The sequence below is a fragment of the Schistocerca nitens genome, chromosome 4 (assembly GCF_023898315.1).
Source record: "Schistocerca nitens isolate TAMUIC-IGC-003100 chromosome 4, iqSchNite1.1, whole genome shotgun sequence".
NCBI classification, from domain to species: domain Eukaryota; kingdom Metazoa; phylum Arthropoda; class Insecta; order Orthoptera; family Acrididae; genus Schistocerca; species Schistocerca nitens.
In genome coordinates, this window is record NC_064617.1 from 269,486,001 (window position 1) to 269,512,112 (window position 26,112).

General features: G+C 45.7%; 1 protein-coding gene across 1 annotated transcript in view; it reads right to left on the minus strand.

Annotated features, from left to right (window-relative positions):
* Positions 1 to 26,112, minus strand: part of LOC126252246 (protein alan shepard) — a 429,590-nt gene that overhangs the window by 167,910 nt on the left and 235,568 nt on the right. The window contains exon 2 of the mRNA XM_049953120.1: positions 20,603 to 20,935. Within this exon, the coding sequence (XP_049809077.1) occupies positions 20,603 to 20,935 (333 nt within the window). The remainder of the gene's footprint in view (positions 1 to 20,602; positions 20,936 to 26,112) is intronic.

Sequence of the window (26,112 nt, forward strand, 5' to 3'; positions counted from 1 at the left end):
CTGTTTAAATGAATGCAGTTTGCCGTCGTAGGGTGACGGTTAAAAACACGGAGAACACGTCTCCGCGCGCGAATTGCGTCGCGGCATGCCTCAGTCCACCAAGGGACTGGGACACGGTGTGGTAAAGGGACGTGCGAGGAATGGAACGTTTTCCAGCGGTAAGGATTACGTCTGTGAGATATTCCACCTGGCCAACTGGGGAAGTTTTTCGAAGGTCATCAGGGAGGAGTAAAGCCGCCAGTCAGCCTTAGTAAGCTGCCATTTGAATGTGCACGTAGGTGGGGTAGGAGTCAGCAAATGGACAGCACATGGGAAATAGTCGCAGAAAGAACGGACCACTCGAGACGACGAGCAAGACCTCAATATTGCCGACTGATTGATTTAAGGGGGGTTATGGGACTAAACACAGAAGTCACCAGTACGCCGCGGTTCCGAAGTTACTCGCGGAGGAGAAAGGGTCCGCTAAAAGTGGATGTATCTAGTCAGAGGAATCAAATACAAAACGAGGAAGATAAAACTCACACAGTAGAAGGCATAAAAGGGTAGAGCAAATCTAAAAACTGGAAAAACAGAGGGGTAAAAGAACAGTCATTGCACTGGCGAGTGGTCTAATATTGCCGACTTTGATACAAATGAGTTAGTTTCGAAAGGGTCATGTCACAAGAACTCAATTTTATAGGTGGCTCCGAAAACTTGTTATATCCCAGAGATTGATGGTTATCTACTCACTTCTAGAGTGTATGAGAATTCTGTAATGAATAAACACTGTACTCCAAATGAGAAGAGGGATGGCAACTGCCTGCCTGTCCCGCCATTCCTCTCACCCGCTGCACCTAGCGACACCTTTGGTTACGACAATCAGATTTCCGCTCCATGAAGCTACCGTCAATAAGAAAATACTAAACGTCTGATACCTCAACTACATTCCACTGTACACAGAGGTTCTTCTCCCCCCTTTCGTGCCATTTTTCTTTATTTTACACAGAGGTTCTTCTCCCCCCGTTCGTCCCATTTTTCTTTCGAAGTGCCCCAACTACTTACCAAAAAATTGTTCCTGAGACCTAAGACTTAGGAGTGTATGTGACGAAATTCGAATACTACTACTGTCTAAAGATCTGGTCGAGAAGCCACGGCTGGTTGTACTATACAGGCAGCCACCTAGCCTCACGAAACTGGAGGGGGGCGGGGGGGGGGGGCGTAAGGCGCCTAATTTCGGGTGGAAATCCAGAAAATTCAACAGAATGGTTTTTCTATCCGTCTGCGTTGTTACCTGTTATCCAGACCAGTGAACATATTAAAACTCTTGCCGCCACGCAAGCACCATCTCCTGCAGCTCTGTCAGACAACGCTGCGCATCGTTCGATTAGCCCAAATTACGAACAGTACTCTAGCTCGACCCTACGACAGCACATAAACTTCCGTCCTGCCACGCAATAATAACGGCGTCAGAAAAATATATCGCGCTGTTTTTTCGAGGTAATTGTACCCGACCGATTTTAGCGTGTCGATTTACTAACTTCGAATTGATTACTAACATTGTTTGTGGCAGTGACCACTCTCAGTTTAATAATCGTAATAGGTCTACCAGTGGAAGATGCTAAGCTAGAGGGTGCTTTTGCAGTCATAAAATGTCTATCATGATCATGTTTTGCTTGTTGAAGGCCATTTTATTTGAATGTTGTGTGTATGAGATGCTTCAACTAGCCTACCAAGTTTGTACCAGGCAAAGGAGATGAGGCGCAAGGTATTTACTTAGAACTGTGTGGTCATGCGGGAACTCCACTGTTGTATAGAACACACCGGCTGATTTTTAAGGATCCATTCTCCTCAATCAGCTTACAATGTGAGCCATTTTTACAATGTAAGCCATTTTTATGATTTTTTGAGAACTAATGAAGAAATCACCGAAAACCTTATTACACATTGTCAACAGAATTCTTCTGGGTTTGGGGCCGCATTGTCATCTATAAAATTCCGACGTTTCGGCGACTATCGCAAGACGCCTTCCTCAGAATGTATTGCCAATTGGAGTTAGCAATATACCCTGAGGAAGGCGTCTTGCAATAGTGTCCGAAACGTCGGAATTTTATAGTTGACAATGCGGCCCCAAACCCAGAAAAATTTTATTGACTGACAACGGCCGCGGAAGCCTACGTTTACATTATTGCGCATTATTTATTAATACTTGGGTAACATTTTCTGATTTTAAAAAGAAATTCATATATCATTAAATGCAGTCCAAGAATCCATAAATAACAAGCAAAAAGATTTACGTTGATTGTTTCATTAGAAAAAAATCGTAAATATCGCTATTTTACTAGCTAACTGCGGAGAATCCTACAGAATAACTGCTATTTAGAGGTAATTTCCGCGTCGCAATGAAAGACCTTGTACATAGATTTGATTTGTACCGTATCCACGACTACATTACGAGGGAAAGTGACTATTCTCTGCTATGACTGCAACAGATACACATGGTGAGCAGCACACGACGAAAGGAAACACCAGCGGCTTTTCTTACAGCTGTAACTGGAAAAAAAGCTGCAGAAAAGAGCAAAGTACACGAGAAGCGTCTTTTTATCGAGCATCTGTCTTTATCATTCAGCTGCGTGAAAATGGCACACCTGTTATCACACAAGTCATGCGACATCTGCTGACTAGCTTTACCAGTAATCATTATTTCTCTCGGGTTTCTAGAATAAAAGGTCTTGAAATGATCATCCTAAGTCTCACGGCACTTTCCGGTAGGAGCAGGATTGGTATGCTATAACCGAAGGTCTTCCTGAAGTGCTGTGACCGATGGCTGGTGACAGCAGTTCAAAATGAAACACTGGAAATTTTTGGGTCACTTAATCCAGCGAGACATTATGCAGCATATAAAAAATTATCCTTTTTATAGAATTGTGGTAGATTCAACGAGAGATGTGGCTGGCCAGGAACAGCTGAGAATTCGTTGGATTGATCAGGAGACACTCAAAATATAAGAATTTTTCTGTGTTTATGTAGTTCTATTATGTAAACTGATGGAGGAACGGAAAGGAAGGAACTAATGATATCAGCTGGACCAGGACTTATTATGTGATTTCTTTAACAAAGAGAGATTCTACATTTGGATAGATATAAAAAAGATTAACGTACACTGATGAGCCAAAACATTATGAACACTCGATTAATAGCTTGTTTGTCAATCTTTGAACGAAATGCATCACTGATTCTGTGTATCAGGGCTCCGACAGTTTGTTGGTAGGTTTGTGGAGGTATGTGGCATTAGATGTCTACGCACATGTCATATAATTCGTGTAATACCGGGCCACTAATTAGCGTGCAGTGATCAGATGGGTTCCATATAACTTACATCAGGCGAATTTGGTTACTGAGAAATCAACGCGAGTTCACTATAATGGGTCTAGCGGTTCTAGGCGCTCAGTCCGGAGCCGCGCGACTGCTACGGTCGCAGGTTCGAATCCTGCCTCGGGCATGGATGTGTGTGATGTCCTTAGGTTAGTTAGGTTTAAGTAGTTCTAAGTTCTAGGGGACTGATGACCATAGATGTTAAGTCCCATAGTGCTCAGAGCCAATTGAACCATCACTATAATGCTCGTCAAACCATTGTAACACTGTTCTGGCTCCGACACACGGACGATAAGGTATTTGACTGTTTCCTGGAAATTGTCTTTAATGATTAGTTGTTTCATTTTATATTCCTAAAGTGATTTTTCCCCCTTGAATTTCAGTATTCTTTTATGAAAACGGAAATTAATTTCAAATAATCTGAACGCTCGCTAAAACACTCCATTCGAGTCATGTGATGCCTCTGACGTCACTGGCTAGCTCGCAGGGTCTACTGCCATAATGTAATTCACAATGATGGCTTGTTTTGGAATTTACGTTTCAGGAAATGGGTTACAAATGGTATGTAGTACCATACTGTACAAATACATCTACAAAAACCACCAAAAACTTGATTTTGAGTTTTCTAGGGACTGAGAAGACGCGTAAAATGTGGTTGCACTGTACCGGCAAATTGTCACCACGTCGACGCACAAGTTCCCTAACTTAAATAAAAATGTGTCGCACTGTGAAGTTAACAGTAACTTGTCTTTGAGATATGCTCTGCCACTGTTATAACGAAGGATAACGTCATTCAACGAAATGAAACTTCTATTGAAAATTGTCGTTTTCCCTAACTACACCTCATTTACTCGGTAGCTCAGTTGTTAGAGGGGTAAACCGTCGAATTTTGTAAGACGATGTCCACAGATCGCTGGTTCGAATCTAATCCGAAAGAGTATTTTAACTTATTTGTTAAACGACTCGACAGTCCTCTCATATGGAAACCAAATCACAATTACAAAACTTCACCCTATCCATCAAGAACAACATTACTGTTTTTTATGTGCTTTTTACATGTGCTAACATATGCAATCGCTGTTCACACACGTCAAAAAGATACTTTCTAGTTCATGTGATCATACACTTTTTACTTTATTAAAAACTAAGTTTTTATCTTCGTGCTGTCTACCTATGATCCCTTTTTTAAACTTTTGCAGTTTCATCATCTTACATAAAAATAAAGTAAGTCTGCTTCAGCAGCTAACGTTAGTTTACGCTTATGAACATCACAGACCTTACGTTTGTGTCACCTGCATGTTGTACACGCTTTATAACTCTGTATTACTTCATCCTCCTCCACCTCGTTGTGCTATGGGCGTATGGTGATATATTCACTACTAGCAATTCTTTACAAAAAAGTGAATTGTTTGTTCGCAAAGCAAATGCATTTATTCTCTATTGTCCTTTTCTCAAACTAGCACTAACGTGAAGCTATATATAATACAGCCCACAATCGAAACAACTACTACAATCAGTTCTTCCTAACGCTATTCTTGTATGTCGTTTAAAACTGCTAAAATATATTACTTTTATAGGATTCAAACATGTGATCCCTTTCACTGCAGTCAAATGCACTTTTCATTGCGCCACGGAATGCCTGATAAGTGCTGTGCTACTCGGAATACTTTGTACACAGGAAATCGGCAGTAAGTTTTACCAAGACTAATTTTGTTGTGCTTCTGGGTGTGACTGATAGTCGACAATCTGGTTATTATACAAGGACCCATTTGCAAAAGTTCTACAATTCCTTAGTTTTTAACAAGTTGAATGATGTTGCAGGAAGCAGGGAAAAGAATGTCCGTCGCCACACATATCGCCGCTCTAAATGGGTGAGGCATACAGGCATAAAGTTGAGCAAGACTTCCACTATCAGCGTTCACAAAATTCCTTTCTGTTGTTGCTCAGATGTTTTAAGTGTGTTTTCCACCACTAAATAGCTGAATTGTTTGCAGTAAAAGTACGTAAAAACCTCGTAACTTCAGCTAACGCTGCTGTAACACAAATATAGCTTCGTCTTACTCCTAGCCTGTGACGTCACCAGAGCATCAGCCAGCAAATGAGCGTTTTTGATCACGTGGCCAGATCTTGATATTTGATGATTTTAAGCTTTAATTGCGTAAAAATAACATATTTTAATGCTATTTAAATGTTATAATCAATCACAGTAACAACAATCCGAACCATATCCTTAACACAGGGAAATAGCCTATTACACTGCTGAAAGGTGATCTCGCTGTCGGGGAAGACATCCAAGCATGAACTGATGCGAATTGTTCGCAGCTATCAGGGTACCTTAAATTACTACCACAGGTCACATGCAAGAGTAACCCCATAGCGTTATACTGCTCCCACCAGCCTGCGTCCGCAGCGCGCTGCACGTTTCGAGCCGCCAGTCACCTCGATGACGGCGTTTGTGGAGACGACCAGCAACCTACTGCAGCAAAAATTTAATCCATCCGAACAGCCGGCACGTTTCCGTTGATCGACAGTCGAATCCCGATGGTCCCGTACCCAATGCAATAGTAACTGACGATGTTGTGGATCAACATGTGAACCACGTATGGGTTCCATGTTCAACAATATACGATGAACGGAGTGCTGCGAATCACTCGCGCGTGCACCAGCACTGTGCTCTTTCGGCAGAGACGCCGCAGGTCACCATCTCTCCTACTTTACAGAGCAGACAAGCCTAAGAACCCCTCGTTCTGTGAAGAGTCGTGGACGTCCAACCATTTAGCGCCTAGTGGTAGTTCCACTGTCCTACCTCTTTCCGCAGATGCTCGGGCTTTGCGTAATAACAATCTGCCTTTAGTCGAAGCCGCATAGCTCAATGGATTTCCCCACTTGCAGCCCATATCTTCGTTAGTGTGATCCTCCGTCCGTGTTTGCTCCGCTCACATACACTCCTGGAAATGGAAAAAAGAACACATTGACACCGGTGTGTCAGACCCACCATACTTGCTCCGGACACTGCGAGAGGGCTGTACAAGCAATGACCACACGCACGGCACAGCGGACACACCAGGAACCGCGGTGTTGGCCGTCGAATGGCGCTAGCTGCGCAGCATTTGTGCACCGCCGCCGTCAGTGTCAGCCAGTTTGCCGTGGCATACGGAGCTCCATCGCAGTAGCATGCCGCGACAGCGTGGACGTGAACCGTATGTGCAGTTGACGGACTTTGAGCGAGGGCGTATAGTGGGCATGCGGGAGGCCGGGTGGACGTACTGCCGAATTGCTCAACACGTGGGGCGTGAGGTCTCCACAGTACATGGATGTTGTCGCCAGTGGTCGGCGGAAGGTGCACGTGCCCGTCGACCTGGGACCGGACCGCAGCGACGCACGGATGCACGCCAAGACCGTAGGATCCTACGCAGTACCGTAGGGGACCGCACTGCCACTTCCCAGCAAATTAGGGACACTGTTGCTCCTGGGGTATCGGCGAGGACCATTCGCAACAGTCTCCATGAAGCTGGGCTACGGTCCCGCACACCGTTAGGCCGTCTTCCGCTCACGCCCCAACATCGTGCAGCCCGCCTCCAGTGGTGTCGCGACAGGCGTGAATGGAGGGACGAATGGAGACGTGTCGTCTTCAGCGACGAGAGTCGCTTCTGCCTTGGTGCCAATGATGGTCTTATGCGTGTTTGGCGCCGTGCAGGTGAGCGCCACAATCAGGACTGCATACGACCGAGGCACACAGGGCCAACACCCGGCATCATGGTGTGGGGAGCGATCTCCTACACTGGCCGTACACCACTGGTGATCGTCGAGGGGACACTGAATAGTGCACGGTACATCCAAACCGTCATCGAACCCATCGTTCTACCATTCCTAGACCGGCAAGGGAACTTGCTGTTCCAACAGGACAATGCACGTCCGCATGTATCCCGTGCCACCCAACGTGCTCTAGTAGGTGTAAGTCAACTACCCTGGCCAGCAAGATCTCCGGATCTGTCCCCCATTGAGCATGTTTGGGACTGGATGAAGCGTCGTCTCACGCGGTCTGCACGTCCAGCACGAACGCTGGTCCAACTGAGGCGCCAGGTGGAAATGGTATGGCAAGCCGTTCCACAGGACTACATCCAGCATCTCTACTATCGTCTCCATGGGAGAATAGCAGCCTGCATTGCTGCGAAAGGTGGATGTACACTGTACTAGTGCCGACATTGTGCATGCTCTGTTGCCTGTGTCTATGTGCCTGTGGTTCTGTCAGTGTGATCATGTGATGTATCTGACCCCAGGAATGTGTCAATAAAGTTTCCCCTTCCTGGGACAATGAATTCACGGTGTTCTTATTTCAATTTCCAGGAGTGTACTTTTGCTACCGCGTTATGTACCTGCAACGCCACCAGGCGGCAATAACGTCGCGGTGGGAGGTGGTCACAATGTTTTGGCTTATCGGCGTAATTTATTGGGAAATTTGTGCTAAACCGTAGTGCTGCTTGTGATACTGACCATTCAAGTATTGATAAACCAATTCAGTAAAATGTAAAGTCGCGTCCCGTTTTCATTTCAACCGTGGTAAATAACTGGGTAGCAGAACGTAATGCGGTACATTTGGCTGTTGAAAGCAAGGCTGTTAGTAACAGAGTCAGCAGTGCACGCCGCCTGTACGCAATCAAGATTCAGTTTGTGACCACTCCGTTCTCCTGTGCTTTCCCAAAACCATTGTCTCCAGATCAAGTAGCTTCTTTACAGAGTAAACTCCGATCGAGAGCGAGACAATCATTCTAAATAGAATTCAGAACAACCTGCGTTACTAACTGAAATAAAGGGAATGAAAGCGACACGGGCCGATCACCATATAGTGGTGAAAATTGCGCGGCATCTAGAAAGCGGAGCATTATTTATAATACTATGGAGTCGTATCGAGGCAGTAACACCGCAATGAAACACAGTTTTGGTGACAACTGACAAACACGTATTCAGTAAAATTCTACATTCATAACACAGGGTACTATAGCGCTCGGTAATGATAAGATAGAAAGGGTTTCATCATACAGGTTGTTCGGAAAGTCCTGTTACAGAAGTGTTGGATTTGTACAGGGCAGTGAGTACATATTTTTGACACGAAGCCACGTCCGGAAACGTTATCCAACGACGTTACAGGTCGTCGAAGTTATAGGCGCCGGCGCAAGTAAATGTATGTATATAGATGGTGATTCCGTGATGGTGTTACAAACTTTCAAGGTTGATTGAGACGGATCAGAGTATTAATTTGAGGTAAGGCTCCTGGTTCGGAAACGAAACAGTCAAAACCTACAAGTGAAAATCATTCTGATTGACAGTTTCTGGACTCGCATTCGGGAGGACGACGGTTCAACCCCGCGTTCGGCCATCCTGATTTAGGTTTTCCGTGATTTCCCGAAATCGCTCCAGGCAAATGCCGGGATGGTTCCTTTAAAAAGGGCACGGCCGACTTCCTTCCCCGTCATTCCCTAATCCGATGAGAGCGATTACCTCGCTGTCTGGTCTCCTTCCCCAAAGACCCCAACACTCTGACAGGTTAATACATATACCGGTACTGTTGTTTTTAAGAATGTAGGGTATCTCAGCAACAACACTACAGGTACGTGTATTCCACTGTCAGAGGTATTAGAAAGATTTTCGCTTGCAACTTTCGACTCTTTCGTTTCGCTTACCTCAAATTGATAGACTTATCCGTCTCCATCTTGCTCGAAAGTTTGTATCATCATCATGAAATCACCCTACATACACGCTCTGTAGCGTCGTTGGATGACGTTTCCAGAAATAGGTTTCTATTCAAAATATTATGTACTCACTCCCCTCTGTAAGTCATAGAAGTTTGTAACGCGAATTTTCGTACACCCACCATTCATATTTGCGCTGTCAAATCAACGATAACCACAATTTTCTCAAGAAACTGAGTGCAGAGTTGAGGGGTCATAAGTTCTTTCCAGAAAATGAAGAAACTCCTGACTAGCTGTGGCTTAAGCTTTACACTTCGCACTCGACTACTTCGATGCTATGGGCAGATAAACGCGGCAGCACTGCAGCTTATGAACAAAGACCTAGAAACTCAATACCATAAAGAAAACTAATACTCTCGCCATATAATGCGCACCAAAAAGTGCCATCTTGTTGCAATTTATATTTCAAGGAAAGATTGACGCCTGGCTTGCTCCAGGATGTAGAAGATTATCCTGCCTGAAGAACTTAAGTCAGTGGTTTGGACTGGGGACAGCATCGCTGTTCAGAAAAGCCGTGGACAAACAGCAGATCATCATACTGATCGCCAACGCTCTTGGACAACGAAGCATTCAAAGAAGATTCATAGGCTTTCCGTCGTCTTTCCAACTCAGTTCAATCGAACGCCGGGACGGTTCACTGAGAAAAACAAGGCCACTTCCTTCCCTATTCTTCTCCAGCTGCTTAGCCATTGCTTCTTCTCTAATGACCAAGTCGACAAGTCTAACTGCAAACTTTCTTCCTTTGACTACGAGTGGATGCTAAAGCTTAAGCTTCCCAAATTCAATATAAATACCTCGCTTATCATACATATAATTCTAGCTTTGTATGGAATACTGTTCTTACAATATTATAACTGTTGACTCTATATGTACACCTGACCGCAACAAGCAACTGCGTCGTATGCGACTATTGAGGCAGCAGATAATAAAAATTGAAACATCATCTAAGCTACGATTCAGACCTTAGGCTTTGGTGGCTCTCGGTGAAGAGGCGGTCGAAATTCACTTGTTTATGATCCTGACCGGGACACTTGAATTCGCCTGAATGACGAGCGATGACTATGGTCGCGAATGGGCTCTCCTGAACAGTTAGACTACCACACAAGACTTCGAGACAATAACTATGCGTGTATGCAATATAAGATTTCCGTGCAAGCAACACGAAAGAGTTTCCTTCAGTTTTTAAAAGCATAGCCGGCCGGAGTGGCCGTGCGGTTCTAGGCGCTACAGTCTGGAACCGAGCGACCGCTACGGTCGCAGGTTCGAATCCTGCCTCGGGCATGGATGTGTGATGTCCTTAGGTTAGTTAGGTTTAATTAGTTCTAAGTTCTAGGCGACTGATGACCTCAGAAGTTAAGTCGCATAGTGCTCAGAGCCATTTTTTTAAAATGCATAGTTTCATCAATATCCCAGCAGCATCCGGCGACGAGAAGGAGCCTCTTTGGCGGGAAGGTGTGCAAATGAAACTATTATTATTAACGATTATTCTACTGCCGATATATCATCCACATCTTCCAGGAAGTTTGGGTACACAGACGATTGGGTCTTCGAGGTCGTGGAAACAATCTTGACGTCTGACTTTGCGACATAAGTACATACTTTCGTAAATGGAGATCACAGCCAAATCCTACAAAAACCGAAACTACATGTTTCCATTTCAATAATAAATTAGCAAGCAGACAACTTGACGTTCGTCTAGAGGGAAATCTGCTCCGATCTAATGAGCATCCAAAGTACCTTGGAGTCACTTTGGACGAAGCGCTCACTTATAAACGACATCTGGAAAATACTGCAGCCAAACTAAGTATGAGGAATAATATCCTCCAGAAGCTATGCGACACTATTTTGGGCTCCTCGGCTGACACGCTACACACGTTGGCACTCTGACTGGTCTACTCGGCCGCGGAGTACTGCGCTCCGGTCTGGATGAACAGCGGTACCATGAGATCAAGCCCAACACATTGACTGCCAATTCTGAACCACATACCACCTGCGGCCCTACGTCGGGAGAATACTCTTCTCCGGGTATATAGGAAGATAATCGACAACGCCCAGCTCCCTATACATTGCGACATGCCTGACCTGGAAAGAAACAGACTTCGGTCTAGACATCCAACAATGATAACAGCCAAGGAAATGCAAAGTATAAACTTTAATGCAACACAGGCCTGGAGCGAACAATGGCGAGAGATGTGCCCTGAGCATTGCCAAGCCCTCCCTTGCATCATTGAGAGACAGCCCGGATATGAACTACCGCGTAAAATATGGTCACCCCTTAACAGAACAAGCACATATCACGGAAGATGGGCAGATACTCCTTACAGATGGGGAAAAACAACTCCCAGCAGTGACTGCGGGGCCAACAGACAGGCCATCCGCCACATAGTCCAAGGGTGCGACAGAAGAGCGTACAGTGGCAAGTTCAGTGATTCTCTGATGGCAACAGACGCCGAAAATGACTTTGTACATAATCTTGATGTTTGTATTTAATTGTACAGCCCATCATCTGTATGTTTTATACTTCTTATATAACATATTTAATAGTGCTTTTATGTATATCTTTGTATGAACACTTTTAAGAAGCATAAAATGATGTGTAGTGGCATACGCTAAATAAATACGTGCTGCTTTCAAGTAACAGGCAAATCTGAATGACGTCGTACGGACCCTTCCTCGTGTATTATCAGCTTGTGCAAGAGTGTTTAAGTGAGAAGTTGAGAAAGGAATGTTTGTGCGCTTACACAGCTGATCTTGCGGCACTATAGCGGGATACACAATTCGCGGCTACAAATGAAAGCGACGTTAACTCGCATGCACGCAACCCCCCCCCCTCCCCCCAAGCACGCACACGCGCTATCCTGTCTTAAATGCTAGTCAGTGTTAAAATACTAAAAGACACCTTCTGTTCTTAAACTTTACTGTGTTAAAGAAATCATATGCCGCGAATAAATTTTGTTTTGGAAGTCTTACTATGTGTCATTTGTCTAAACAGCTATCTTGAACGTTAATTCGTCTAAGCGATAGAGTGTCAGCCATATTTTATGTATGATGAGACAATTTTTTTACGTTCGTTTCCCAGTCTCATTCTCGGTTTTTTCTGAAGGTCTACCTGAAATGACACCGTGCAGTGTTAAAAAGTGTTCATTGAACTACAAAAGCTCCAGGAAAATTCATGACGGCTATAGATCCTGGCTCAAAGAAGATATAATGAGCATAATAGTGTGTTAATCTTCATTTTAAACGCATTACAACGGCGACTATGCGTGGCATGTATACGGAAGGTCCATTATAGGTTTCCGAAAGTACGCAGCACGACATGTCAACGCAAAGGGCACGTAATTCCCTTATATTACGGGCAGGTGCTGTAAGGGCCCGGAGTCATCGCGCAACAGCGACCTAGATGTGTTCGATCGTGTTTAGATCAGGAGAACTTGGAGGCCAGACATCAACGTGCGTCGACAACCACGCTCCTAAAACCGAAGTTGCCGATTCTGACCCTGTGACATAAACAGTCATCCTGCTGGGTAATGCCATGGTCTGCAATAACGTTCACGTAGTACGCAGCTTACCCTCTATTAGTTTCACAGTTCGCATGGAAGCCACGTGGTGTAAAAAGAAACGTGATTCATTCGACCAGACGACACGTTTGCACTGATCCACGGCTCAGTGTCGATGAGCCTGTGCCCACTGCAATTGTTAACTATGTCGTTGGAACAACACGGGAACACGTTCGGTTCGTCTGCTGCGGAGCGCCTCGCTCAGCAATGTGCTGTGAACGGTGGGTTGTGACACGTGTCCGTCTGCACCAGCACTGGGTAGTCTAACGACAAATCTTCCACAGATCGCCGCCCGCCCTTCTTTACAGAATGGGCAAGCTTCCGACTTTCTATGGTGAGACATGGACGTCCCGACACCTCGCCTCTACTCGTGGTTTCACCGTCCTTCCACCACTTTCCACAGGTGCTAACGGCAGTAGAACGCAAACAGCCCACCAGCTTCGCCGTTTCCGATGTTCTCGTTGCCAGGCGGCCGGCTGTAGAAACCTGCCCTTTGTCAAAATCGCTCATATCAGTGGATTCCCCATCTACTGTCCCCATTGTCGCCAGAATAATTCCCCATTCGTCTCTGCTCCGCTTACGTACTTCCCTTACCGCGTTACGTGTACGCAACGCCACAAGCGGCATTGATGCTTACTGGGGTAGGTTAGGGACACGTAAGTCGCCGAAGTGGTGTCCAACTGAAAGACTTGGCACCAGGCCGTTCTGCCACACGATATTATAATCTTGCGCGATCGCCGGTCATAATCTTGCGTCGTATCAGTTCATTATTTTATCAGTGCTAATAATCAACAGACTGTAATTATATTTCCCGTTCCATAATCCTAAAAGTAGTGGATCACATTATGAAATAACTAATCGGTAGCATTATAAAATGTGGCCTCCTAGTGGGGAGTTCACGATCATAGTACATGGTGCACTTGGGCGATAGTTTTCTTTGATTACCAACACGCTGAAGTACCGATGAAAGCAAGATCTCACGAAAAACCTAGTCTTTGAGTAGAAGAAAGTTAAACGAGTGATACAGATCACAACTGAAAAAATTAGGTGGAGGAAGCACAGAGCTGATCTGATTTTCAAAAGTTAGTGAAGTACACAGACGCACAGTCTCATGACAAGGATTTGTATTTCGTCAGCGCTCTTCCCCGTCCCCTTACCAGGTAACTAATTGTTTCGAAAATTTTGTCCATCGTCAGAATTTGGATCAGATTCATACTGGAAAAGCGCCAGTGTCTAAAACAGACCAGAATATATTTCACTCTCTTTTCGGTCATCCTCGTGGATGTTGCATTGATTTCCCTGAACAACACAAAGGCGATCACTGTCACACTGCGTAGAAACTGCACCACTGTGACACTAAGACTGAAATAATAACGGTGAATATCGCCGTATAGAGGCTTTGCAGATTCTAAGTAGATGCAGATGCAACCCGCCCCCCCCCCCCCAAACCACCACCAGCTCACCCATGCACTTAGAATGTGTTGACAACACTACAACTGTCAAAACACCGGCCTTTTTATCAATCACTTCAAGTTTGGCGTTAGCAACTACTCCAAAAAGGGCAAATAATATCTGGGGTAGTTTACAGGCTACTTTCAGGTTTTTCAGCAGGAACCACTAGTATACAAAGACTTAGATCAGAGTACTTTGAAAGTTCACATACGAACCACAGGCAAGTAGACGAAAATGGTAACGTAGCGACTTCAGTAGTATTCATACTGGCCCTGGCACACTTGCTTAGTAATCTTGACACACATCCATTAATAGTAGTAGTAGTGGTGGTAGTAGTAGTAGTAGTAGTAGTAGTAGTAGTAGTAGTAGTTGTTGTTGTTGTTGTTGTTGTTGTACTACCCTCGTTCTCAAGCTCTCTACCAGAAGTAGGTACTAAACACCTGTAGCTAGACAGTCTTTCCTGAATCTCATGTCCTCAGATCCCGACTCCCATACATAGCTGAATTGTTGCTCAGATAAAAGATACTGTGCTCACCACAGTGAAAGCAAAAGATAAGTCTTGCTTTGTGAAGCGATCCTAGACCGATATGATGCCTTAAAACTCAAGTGGCAATACCGCGACTCATCCTCAGATGCACTCAAAAAGTGTATGATTTATTCAAGAGATAGAGTTCCACTAAGTGAGAAACTCCATAATGTGCTGGTCCACCATTGGCCCTTTCGCAAGCAGTTATTCTGTTTGGCACTGATTGACAGGGTTTTTGGATATCCTCCTGAGGGATATCGTCCCAAATTCTGTCCAATTGGAGCGTTAGATCGTCAAAATCCCGAGATGGTTGGACGGCCGGGCCCATAATGCTAAAAACGTTCTCATTGGGGAGAGATCCGGCGACCTTGCTGGCCAATGTAGGGTCTGGCAAGTATGAAGACAAGCACTGGAAACTTTCGCCTTGCGCAAGTGGGCATTATCTTGCAGAAATTTAAGCCTAGGTTGGCTTGCCATTAAGTACAACAAAACGGGGCGCAGAATATCGTCACGTACCGCTGCGCTGTATGGGTGCCGAAGATGACAACCTAAGGGATCCTGCTATGAAAAGAAATGGCACACCAGATCGTCACTTATGTTTCTCGGACAGAATGGCGGGCGACAGTCAGGTTGGTATCGCACAGCAGTTTGGGACATCTCCAGATACGTCTTTGTTGGTCATCAGGGCTCAAGTCGAAGTGAGACTCATCACTGATGACAATTCTACTCCAGTCAATGAAATTCCAGTAGGAAGACGTGTCTGCAGACGCCTTTGAGAGCAGTGGCATACCAAGGTGACTGTCGCCAGCCATGAGGCCTGATGACCAGGTGTGTTAGTCCGGGATGCCATTTCTTTTCGTAGGAGGACCCATTTTTCATCCGCTGCTCCTTAAAGCAAAGCGGTATGCACGCCATCCTGGGCTTACATTTCAGCAAGATAATGCCCGACTGCACACGGGTAGAGCTTCTACTGCTTGTGATCGTGGTTGTCAAAACTTACCTCTGCCAGCAAGGTCGCCGGCGCTCTACCCAACTGAGAACGTTTGTAGCATTATGGGCAAGGCTCTCCAAGAAGCTCGGGATTCTGACGGTCCAACGCATCAAATGGACAGAATTTGGCACAATCCCTCAGGACGTCGTTCACCAACCCTAGCAATCAGTGCCAAGCCGAATAACTGCTTGCATAAGGGCCAGAGATAGAAGAACAAGTTACTGACTTTGACGATTTGTAAAGCTTTTTCTCTTAAATAATCATCCAATTTTTCTGAAAATTATTTGTTTGTATGTACATGTGCGAGTGATCGTATCAACCGATTTCCGTCCCATTCCGATGATTCCTTCGTGGTGCGTCGTTTTTCTTTTTGTCTTAGAGTGTACATCATGGACGCTTCCTTGCCTCGTAAGCTTACCAGACAGAATATTGGTCATTCTTTTAAATGAGCGCACTGGTCGCTTCGGAGTGCTGTAGATGGTGAACGGCTGGTACCAGGCGTTCAACGTGATCCTGCATCGCTGATGCAACTCATGGCGGTGTAGCGGTGTGTGTAAGCCTGTCGGTTGTATGGAATAAGCGCAATAACTTTTAGACGTGACAGTATGGAGCTATCGTGTTTGTACGTGCCGATGAGCACACAGTGAATGAACTTGCTCAAGTGGGTGGTGTATTAACGAGGACCGTCCGATGGACCTACGAAGAGCGGTGTATCACTCGCAGCCACGGATGACAGTGTACGGACAGCGGTAATAAAAAGATCGTACACGACATGGACGGGAGACGAGTGTCGCTCCTTGTCAGTCACAATCGATTTCAAATGCGGCACTAATTGCCGCTGTCAGTGAAAGCAGGCCCATCAGTTTCCGTGCTAACACTGCGAATGGAATTGTGTGCAATGGAAAATAGGAGTCGGGTACCTCGCAAAACGACATTTGTCACAGCGGCAGATTGTCAGTGGATAAAGGAAAAAAAAAAAAAATAGGCGACAGTGGCCGACAGCGGTATGTAGTGTGGTCCGAGGAGTTGCGATTTTCTCTCTCTTCAAATTACGTGCAGCGTCGAGCGCACCGATGGCTCAATGAGGCGTTTAATCCGCAAGATGTGTAGTATGATACATGTACATATACTACTGGCCATTAAAATTGCTACACCATGAAGATGACGTGCTACAGACGCGAAATTTAACCGACAGGAAGAAGATGCTGTGATATGCAAATGATTAGCTTTTCAGAGCATTCACACAAGGTTGGCGCCGGTGGCGACACATAAAACGTGCTGACATGAGGAAAGTTTCCAACCGATTTCTCATACACAAACAGCAGTTGACCGGCGTTGCCTGGTGAAACGTCGTCGTGATGCCTCGTGTAAGGAGGAGAAATGCGTACCATCACGTTTCGGACTTTCATAAAAGTCGGATTGTATCCTATCGCGATTGCGGTTTATCGTATCGTGACATTGCTGCTCGCGTTGGTCGAGATCCAATGACTGTTAGCAGAATATGGAATCGGTGGGTTCAGGAGGGTAATACGAAACGCCGCGCTGGATCCCAACGGCCTCATATCACTAGCAGTCAAGATGACAGGCATTTTATGCGCATGGCTGTAACGAATCGTGTAGCCACGTCTCGATCCCTGTCAACAAATGGGGACGTTTGCAAGACAACAACCATCTGCACGAACAGTTCGGCGACGTTTGCAGCAAGATGGACTATCAGCTCGGAGACCATGGATGCGGTTACCCTTGACGCTGCATCACAGACGGGAGCTCCTGCGATGGTGTACTTTACAACGAACCTGGGTGCACGAACGGCAAAACGTCTTTTTTTCGGATGAATCCAGGTCCTGTCTACAGCATCATGATGGTCGCATCCGTGTTTGGCGACATCGTGGTGAACGCACATTGGAAGTGTGTATTCCTCATCGCCATACTGGCGTATCACCCGGCGTGATGGTATGGAGTGCCATTGGTTACACGTCTCGGTCACCCATTGTTCGCATTGACGACGCTTTGAACAGTGGACGTTACATTTCAGATGTTTTACACCCCGTGGCTCTACCCTCCATTCGATCCCTGTGAAACCCTACATTTCAACAGAATAATGCACGACCGCATGTTGCAGGTCCGGTACGGGCCTTTCTGGATACAGAGCATGTTCGACTGCTGCCCTGGCCAGCACATTCTCCAGATCTCTCACCAACTGAAAATATCTGCTCAATGGTGGCCGAGTAACTGGCTCGTCACAATACGCCAGGCACTACTTTTGATGAACTGTGGTATCGTGTTGAAGCTGCATGGGCAGCTGTACCTGTACACGCCATCCAAGCTCTGTTTGACTCAATACCGAGGTGTATCAAGGCCGTTATTACGGCCAGAGGTGGTTGTTCTGGGTACTGATTTCTCAATTGCGAGAAAATGTAATCACATGTCAGTTCTAGTATAATATGTATGTCCAATGAATACCCGTTTATCATCTGCATTTCTTCTTGGTGTAGCGATTGTAATGGCCAGTAGTGTAACTATACACCTACGTTCTGTTCAATTATGGAACATGTATTATTCTCATGCATCACGACGTTTTTGGAGAAGGAAAATCTCCTTCATAAAAATCGACATGGATTCCGCAAACGGAGATCATGCGAAACTCAGCTCGCTTTGTTCCTCCATGAAATCTACAGTGATGTACAAATCAGCGTCCAGGTTGATGCCCTGTTCCTAGACTTCAGGAATGCATCTGACATAGTCCCACACTGCCGGTTTGTGAAAATAATACGAGCTTACGGAGTATCGAAATAGATTTCCTTGGAGCCAGACCTTAACACTTCGCTCTTAACGGATCGAAATCGACAGACGTGAAGGTAATTTCCTGTGAAAGGAACATACTGTGCTTTACAAAATACACTGCTCAAAATAATTGGGGGAACTTGACTTTGCGCATCTGCCGTACTCCACTGATTTATAATAGAGGACTGGGTATGTTACTAAATTATACCTTTATCTTTCACGAATTAGTACACAACAATATATCATTACATCCTAGTCCACTTACATAACAAGAACTGAAATGTCCGACAGGTGCCGAAAACAAAGTGGAAACAATCGTTCATCCCGCCATCCTGGGTGCTTTTCATTGGACTTTTAGGGCTTCAATAGCGTGTATGTCCTTCGTTAGCGTTTAGCACTGCCCGGCACCTGCGTGGCATGCACCATTTAAATCTATGGAGGTCATCCTGTGGCATCCGTCCCCATCCTTCAATTAGAATCCTTGAAAGTTGTTGGAGAGTCTGTTGTGGAACAGGACACCCGCTAACACGTCTATCAAGTATATCACACTCGTATTGGATGGGGTTTAGATCGGGATGCCATTTTGGCTTGCTGCACAGATTTACGACGAAACGGTGCAACGTCATTAGGAATACGGCAAGCGAGGGGTGTGAAGCTGCAACATTACAGGTGCATTGTTACAGCAAGCAGATTCCCACATCCTTGCCATGAAATAAATAGAATGTGGGTGCTTATTAACTGTTCTTCTTTTAGCAAAAGTAGAAATCAGTGTGTTATTGCTGAATGCACAAATGCTTCATATAAAACTGCGGATGTCATTTACCATCTACTTCCGAAAGATAACTACTGCGCAATGGGTCTCACTCTGTAAAAGAACTGATCCTGTTAATGTGAATAATGCAATGATTTGTTGAGACGACTTCCTTCTCTAAGATTAGGAACGGGACATACAAAATGAGCTTCTGGGGTCGCCTTTAAAAAGGATAATAAAAGAGTGACGTTTCGTCATTACAGAAGATTCCAAATCGGCATGGATATGGATCCAAGGTTGTCGCAAGCACCAGCAATGGCAACGTACAGATAAATGAATTTCCAGTCAACGATAGGCTCAGTTGAACCAGATAACCTACCACTCCATGTAGACACATCCCACACCACTATGGAGTCACCACCAGTTTGCACAGTGCCTTGTTGACAACTTCAGCACTTGGATTCGTGGGGTTTGCGCCACACTCGAACCCTACCATCAGCTCTTATCAACTGAATTCGAGACTCATTTGACCAGGCCACATTTTCCAGTCGCCTATGGTCAAACCAATATGGTCAAGAGTACAGGAGAGGCGCTGCAGGCTATGCCGTGCTGATATCAAAGGCACTCGCGTCATTCGTTTGCTGCCATATCCAAATAACGCCATTTTGCGCCGCACTGTCAGAACAGATATGTTCGTCGTACGTCGCATATTGCTTTCTGTGGTTATTTCACGCAGTGTTGCTTGTCTGTTATCACTGACAACTACGGCAACGCCGCTGTTCTCGGTCGTTAAGTGAAGGCCGTCGGCTTCTGCGTTGTCCGTGGTCAGAGGTAATGCCTGAAATCTGGTATTCTCGGCGCACTTTTCACGCTGTGCATCTGGGAATGTTGAATTCTCTGACGATTTCCGATTGGAATGTCTCAAGCGTCTACCTCCAACTACCAATCCGTACTGAAAGTCTGTTAATAAACGTCCCGCGGCCATTATTACGTCGGGAATCTTTTCACACGAATCACTGGACTCCAAATGACAGTCCTGCCAAATTAGGGTCATTTTATACCTTGTGTAGTCGATATTACCGCCATCTGTATATGTGCACGTCGCTATCCCACGACTTTTGTTACCTCGGAACATTTCCACATCCTCTGTGACCAAGTGGTGCCATTGTTTCTACAGGTTCATGACGAACATACTGTAGGCACTCTCGTCCTGTAACATGACAACAGTTTTGTTCATAACACTGCACGCAGGAGCCCCCTTTGCCGAACGTTCAATCGTAAAGGGAATGACTGGGATTATCGTCGCCATTTCAAGCTTCACGGTGTCTAATCGTCGACGAGTGGCATACCTGAAGAAATTTCTGCCGAAATGGAGGCGGTGTTTAACCGTCTCCTGAGGTCCCCACGATCCCCAGCTAGACATAAAGTTGTGAGGCTCACCGCTGGCTGAGGGTAGGAGTTGTAGGCGGCGGCGTTGGGCTGCTGCGGCTGGGGCTGCTGCTGGGGCTGTGGCTGCGGACCCGCCGCCGGCCCGCTGCCGCCTCCGCCGCCGCCCCCGGGTTGGCCGGCCGCTTGCGGCGCGGGGTACCGCAGCGCGGGGTACTGGCTGCCGCCGGGCCAGCTGCCGCCCCCGCCGCCCGCGCCGCGGTAGCCGCCCCCCAGCGCCGGCTGCGGCTGCTGTTGCTGCGGCTGCTGGAGGCTGGCCACCGGCCCGCGGCCCCCAGCCTTGCCGTTACTGGCCCCACCGTAGTTCGGTCGAGGCCCGTTGGTCCCCTGCAATCACAAAAAGTCACACCCTTAACACACAGTACGAAACATTCGAAAATGATGCAAAACGAGTCTCGAGGCTTAGCGTGCTTACTTCCCGAATCGTATATGGAAATATCGGACCTTAAACATCACTCGTAAAAAAACAATACTCTGCGTATTAGCGACACAGTGCGGGCTAGATGACATACTTGGGAAGCCCGGACAAGACCATTTAGCGTCTCTATAACGGTGTCTGGTGTATTGGTTCTGAATGCGAGTCGTGTGCTTTTGGCATACAGTGTTCTAGACGTGGCGAAGTGCGCTGGGATAGGGAACACATTTTGATGTCATTACGATAGGCTGGATCATTTGTCAGCTACAGTCAACGCTAGACCGGCTCAGAGTGTCTTTTGCGGCTGTGGAGAAGGGAAGGAATGTTCAACAGAGTCGCCAGGGTCGACCACGTTATACAGCGATTTTTTCAAATGTCACGGGTCAGGCACCTAATATCGCTTGGGGCCTCCTCTGGCCCTGCAGTCTGCAGTGAAGCGCCGTGCAAGACAGTCTGAAAGCCCCTGATACTTCGCTGGAAGCGGCTGACACCAAATCGTTCGCAGTGACATACCAGGTATGCTCGAAGGTGTGGCCATCGAGGGTGGCCATCTCAGTCCCTGGACTTTATGTTCCTGGAACCAGTCCCAGGGGACGTGGGAGCGATGTGACGGCGTGTTTATCATCTTGAAACACCTCAGAACCGTCAGGTTGAGACCAGTCAGTCCCTTCCAGAACAACTAGGGAGCCCATACCGTACCAGGAAAATGCACCCCAGGTCATAACACACATACCGCCGCCTTGGACCACGCCTTCTTGTCGGGGGAATCCATCGATTCATGTAGTCTGCGCCACACACGGTGTCTCCTGTAGACGTGGTGCAGTTGAAATCGTGATTCTTCCGTCAACATCAAATTACGCCACTGCTCGTGTCCATCTCTGGTGATAGGCGACAAATGCAAGCCGTTGTGCCCACAGACCTTGGTTTAACAGTGACACCTGTACGCAGCGCAGCTTCTCATACCCAATGGAACCTATGTTCCTACGGACTGTCCACTGGGAGGTTGTGCCTAGCACGGCCTGTGCTAAAATGAGCCGTGATTTGTTGCAATGTTGCCCTTTCGTCATTACTCACGATGCGTCTCCGATGTCGCTCGTCAGGGTCATCGAGGACTGCTGGAAGGCCTGTAGTTGGTCTGTGGACTGTGACACCCTCACTCAGCCATTCAAAATACACCCTGGACAAGGTTGAACGTGCGAAGCCGAATTCCTGCTCCACTGCCGAAATCAAAATTCCCATCCGTCGGGCACCGACGACCATACCCTCTTCGAACGAAGGCAGCTCACGACGACATTTCACGTTACAAGAATCACTTGCACAACCACTTGTAAGAAGGTCTCCTAACCAACTGCACCTGGCACAGGGACGTATGGTGCACATACAACACATCTGCGCCACCTGTGTCCCACTATCCTATCAAATTTACTACCTCAGTGTACAACTCAGTGCTAGGATCGTTACATTGCGTCAACTGCCCTACGACGCCAAACTAAAACTGTCAACAACGGTAGCAGCTCAGTACCGGGTGGCAGCCTATGGATCACAGATTTCTGAGTCCACGTATCATCGGTGTGATCTAGTGGACATGCGTAGTGCCGGCGCCTGCTATCGATACCAAAAACATGCTCCTTCCTATCGAAGCATCGCTGGCCACACCAGTGAGACGGAAGTAGCGAGATACGTCCACAGAAGTTCTCCGCGCCAACGGCGGCGGTCTATCTTGAAATAGACCGACTCACGAACACGAGGGCAGACATGCGCCAGGCTACGTTCCCGTCATCGTCTAGTCCACAGGGAGAAGAATATTTACTAGATCATGTACATGCTTTGGATTATGAAAAGTTTAGGTCACACATCACGGAGACGAACGTGAGAGGATGTCGCCTAAGAAGCAGTCTAGTCTCTTCAGTAAATGTCAAAAACGTTTGGATGACACTGAGTTCCTCCAGTCTGACATGGTCGCTCAAACATTTCATAGTACTACGAGAAACGGGCCACCGTCACATTTTCCAAGTTGCCACAACAGAAGAAAGGAGCGTCAAGCCACGAACCCCAACTAGTAACAGAAGGAAAATTAGCATTTAACCTCCCTTCGACGAGGAACTCATTAGGGACTAGAGGATGGGGAAGTATATCGGCCGTACCCTTTCACGACAGCCATTCCGGGAATCTATTCGCCTTAAATATTCTTGGAAATCACGGAAAACCCAAATCTGTGTGACCGGACGGAGGTTTCAACCGCGAACCTGCCGAAACAAGTCGAGTGGCTTATCTCTCAGCTAACTCGCGCTCGATGCTCAACTAGATAAAGGACGTTCGAAATGCACCCAAGCTTATGGAAACATCCGCTTAAGAAGTTTTATTCTCTTAAGCGATTTAATGAACACGTTATTTACGTTAAAAATGACAGCATTCACTTCAGGATGCAAGACTCTTAATCCTTCTGCCACTCAGGCATGTGCAGAATAGTTACGTTGTTCAGTTTGGAATAAAAAGCCGTAAGCTATCCTTCTGCTTTCTTTATGTACGCTGTGGATAATCTGTGTCCATGGCGAGGAACTTATATTCATTCTCTTCACTAGGCCATAAAATACCTACAAATCAATAGTCTGAACAACAATCTATTAATATTTTTAATAACGTCAAAACGCAGTGGAAATTCGCTTCCTTTCACTGCTGCAACTTTTTCTGATACTCGAATGTCAATAACAAATAAATAACTTACACATAAGCAATTCATGGCGCACATTTAGAGCAACACTTGAACGCCCTTGTTTGCCGAAAAGCGTCCCACATTCACTTTCATTCACTTTTCCCAGGACCACATTAAAAACGTGTTTCGCAGGGGTCTGTGGTCTTCGAATAAAATGGGTCAACATACGTTTCCTTAATAACGCAATAGAAATGTTCATGCTCGTAATCTAGTTCCAAGTAAAGTCCTAAGAATCGCATCCTCCATATTCTTCCACGTTACATTTGCAGACACAAGGGCACCGCATAGACTTGTGTAAAATATACTGTTGTATGTAGTACTTTCACTGCAAGTCACATTTCCTAAAGTTAACTGGCAAACGGAACAAAATCTCGTCTTGTCCTTAACAGGCTACGGAGTTTGAACGTTGCTGTATGATTGCAATTTTTTATTACACTCTCCCACTCAAATGAAAGCGTTTATTTACACAGCCCGAAACAAAATGGTACTAATTTCATTACCAAATGCAAGAATTTAAATCACTAGTTTAATTGCTATACTCCCAGATGCGTTGCAAATTTGGCACCTTATAGCTAGCTAATGCATGTTTAGCGCAGCACCTGCTCTAAACCACTGCTGCAGCAAATTTTAGTTGTGTTTTCCTTAGAAATGATATCACATATCTTAAACAAGTCTATAATAAAAAGATTTTAGAAATGACATTTTTTCCACTTGGGCTGTTATTTAATGCATTTAGTTATTTACGATCGCGATTTCGTTTATTGTAGCACTCACAAGTAGTGGCTGTAACAACAGCAATTGCTAAACGACCATTTCTGTTTTAGAGAATGCTGCTCCCAAAAATTTTAAATTTGTGGAAGCCAGATCATTTTTAAAAGTTATGCCACTTCCTAGCTTACTAAGAAGTCTATCAACAAACATTTAGTCCTCTTAAAGGGGCAACTTCATTTTGTTAATAGTGTTTACATATTTCATATTCGTAAGAGAACACGTTCCCCCGTCACTCCTAAAACTCGTCTTTTATAAAAGTGATAATAGATTCAACGATGACCATTACTTATTCAAATAAACACACTATTTTAAACTTGATTCTTGCACATGTATGTTCTCGCTTTCGGGACAATCATGTCAGCTGCTTATAGTCGGATATACCACATGCAGCCGGTACCTAGAGCACTTTGCCAACTGTGCGAAACATAATAAATTAAATAGATGTTAATGAAGCAACAGCCGAGTTGGGACCATGACACTGTCATTTAAGAAATTCCTGGCTGTGGTACTCAACATGAAGAAAATGATCGATAGTCAAGAGCACTGAAATTGAAGCCCCAACCTGAAGTAATGCAATATTGGCCCATCTAGTGAATAAATACTATGTTAACTATTACAATTACAGGTTCGTGTCCAACTCCGGTTAGAACTGTTACCTTTCTGTGGTCTATCGTTTTCGTCGTTTGGTTCAACAATGCTGAAGGGTTGTTTAAAACTTCCTATTCGTAAATTTGTTGGCACTTCGAGCATACTGCGTTTTTTTTTCCCTTAGGCAATAGAGCTGCTTCTTTTGTATTCAATTAATGAATTAGAAATTTGGCAGATTATGCATTATACGTATTTGTAAGAAATTTAAAATCTTATATACGGTACGTGCATAGAGGTAACTGCTTCCTCCGCTCAGCGCGCGGCCGCTTGCCACAGGTGGGAGCGCGGCGCCGTCAACCTGTTGGTCTCAGCCGCCACCCCCGCCACGGCCTATCCTGCGCATGCGTGAACTTGTGACGCCGAGCCCCAGCACACGTCACAGAAGTTGCTGCGTCCTTCAATTACAGCGGAATTTTAGCGGCGCTCTTTGAACGAACACCAGCTCACCTACTGACCAACAGCCGCGATACTACAGCGTCATGCCTCGTTGCGTTATCTTCTACGTCTTGTCCGCTGTCGGGTTTCAGAAACGATGCTCTTACCCCAAAAAAATACCATATACTTCACTCCTCTTAATAATAATAATAATAATAATAATAATAATAAAAATAGGGGCAATGAATATGTACGTCGACATTCTGTGACAGCTACCTCACGAACAACAGAGTTTAACTCTCCTATGATCGTATAATTATTTTACGGAAAATGTCCATAAAGATAATATACTGGCGTGCATTTTGGCCTTCAGACGCATAAATAACGTGACGGACATTTTTTCTCCGGACGTAGAATAATTTGGGAAGGTTATTCACTTACCAGCCTTCAGTGTACAGGTAGGTTTCTTTCTTCAGAGTTTGCCCCTAGCGCTCGCGCAAGAGTGTCGAATTTATTTTGTTGAATAGTAGTTTAACTGGCAGCCATTGTCCATTTTCTGGTGTAGGCGTCACATTGGAGAAG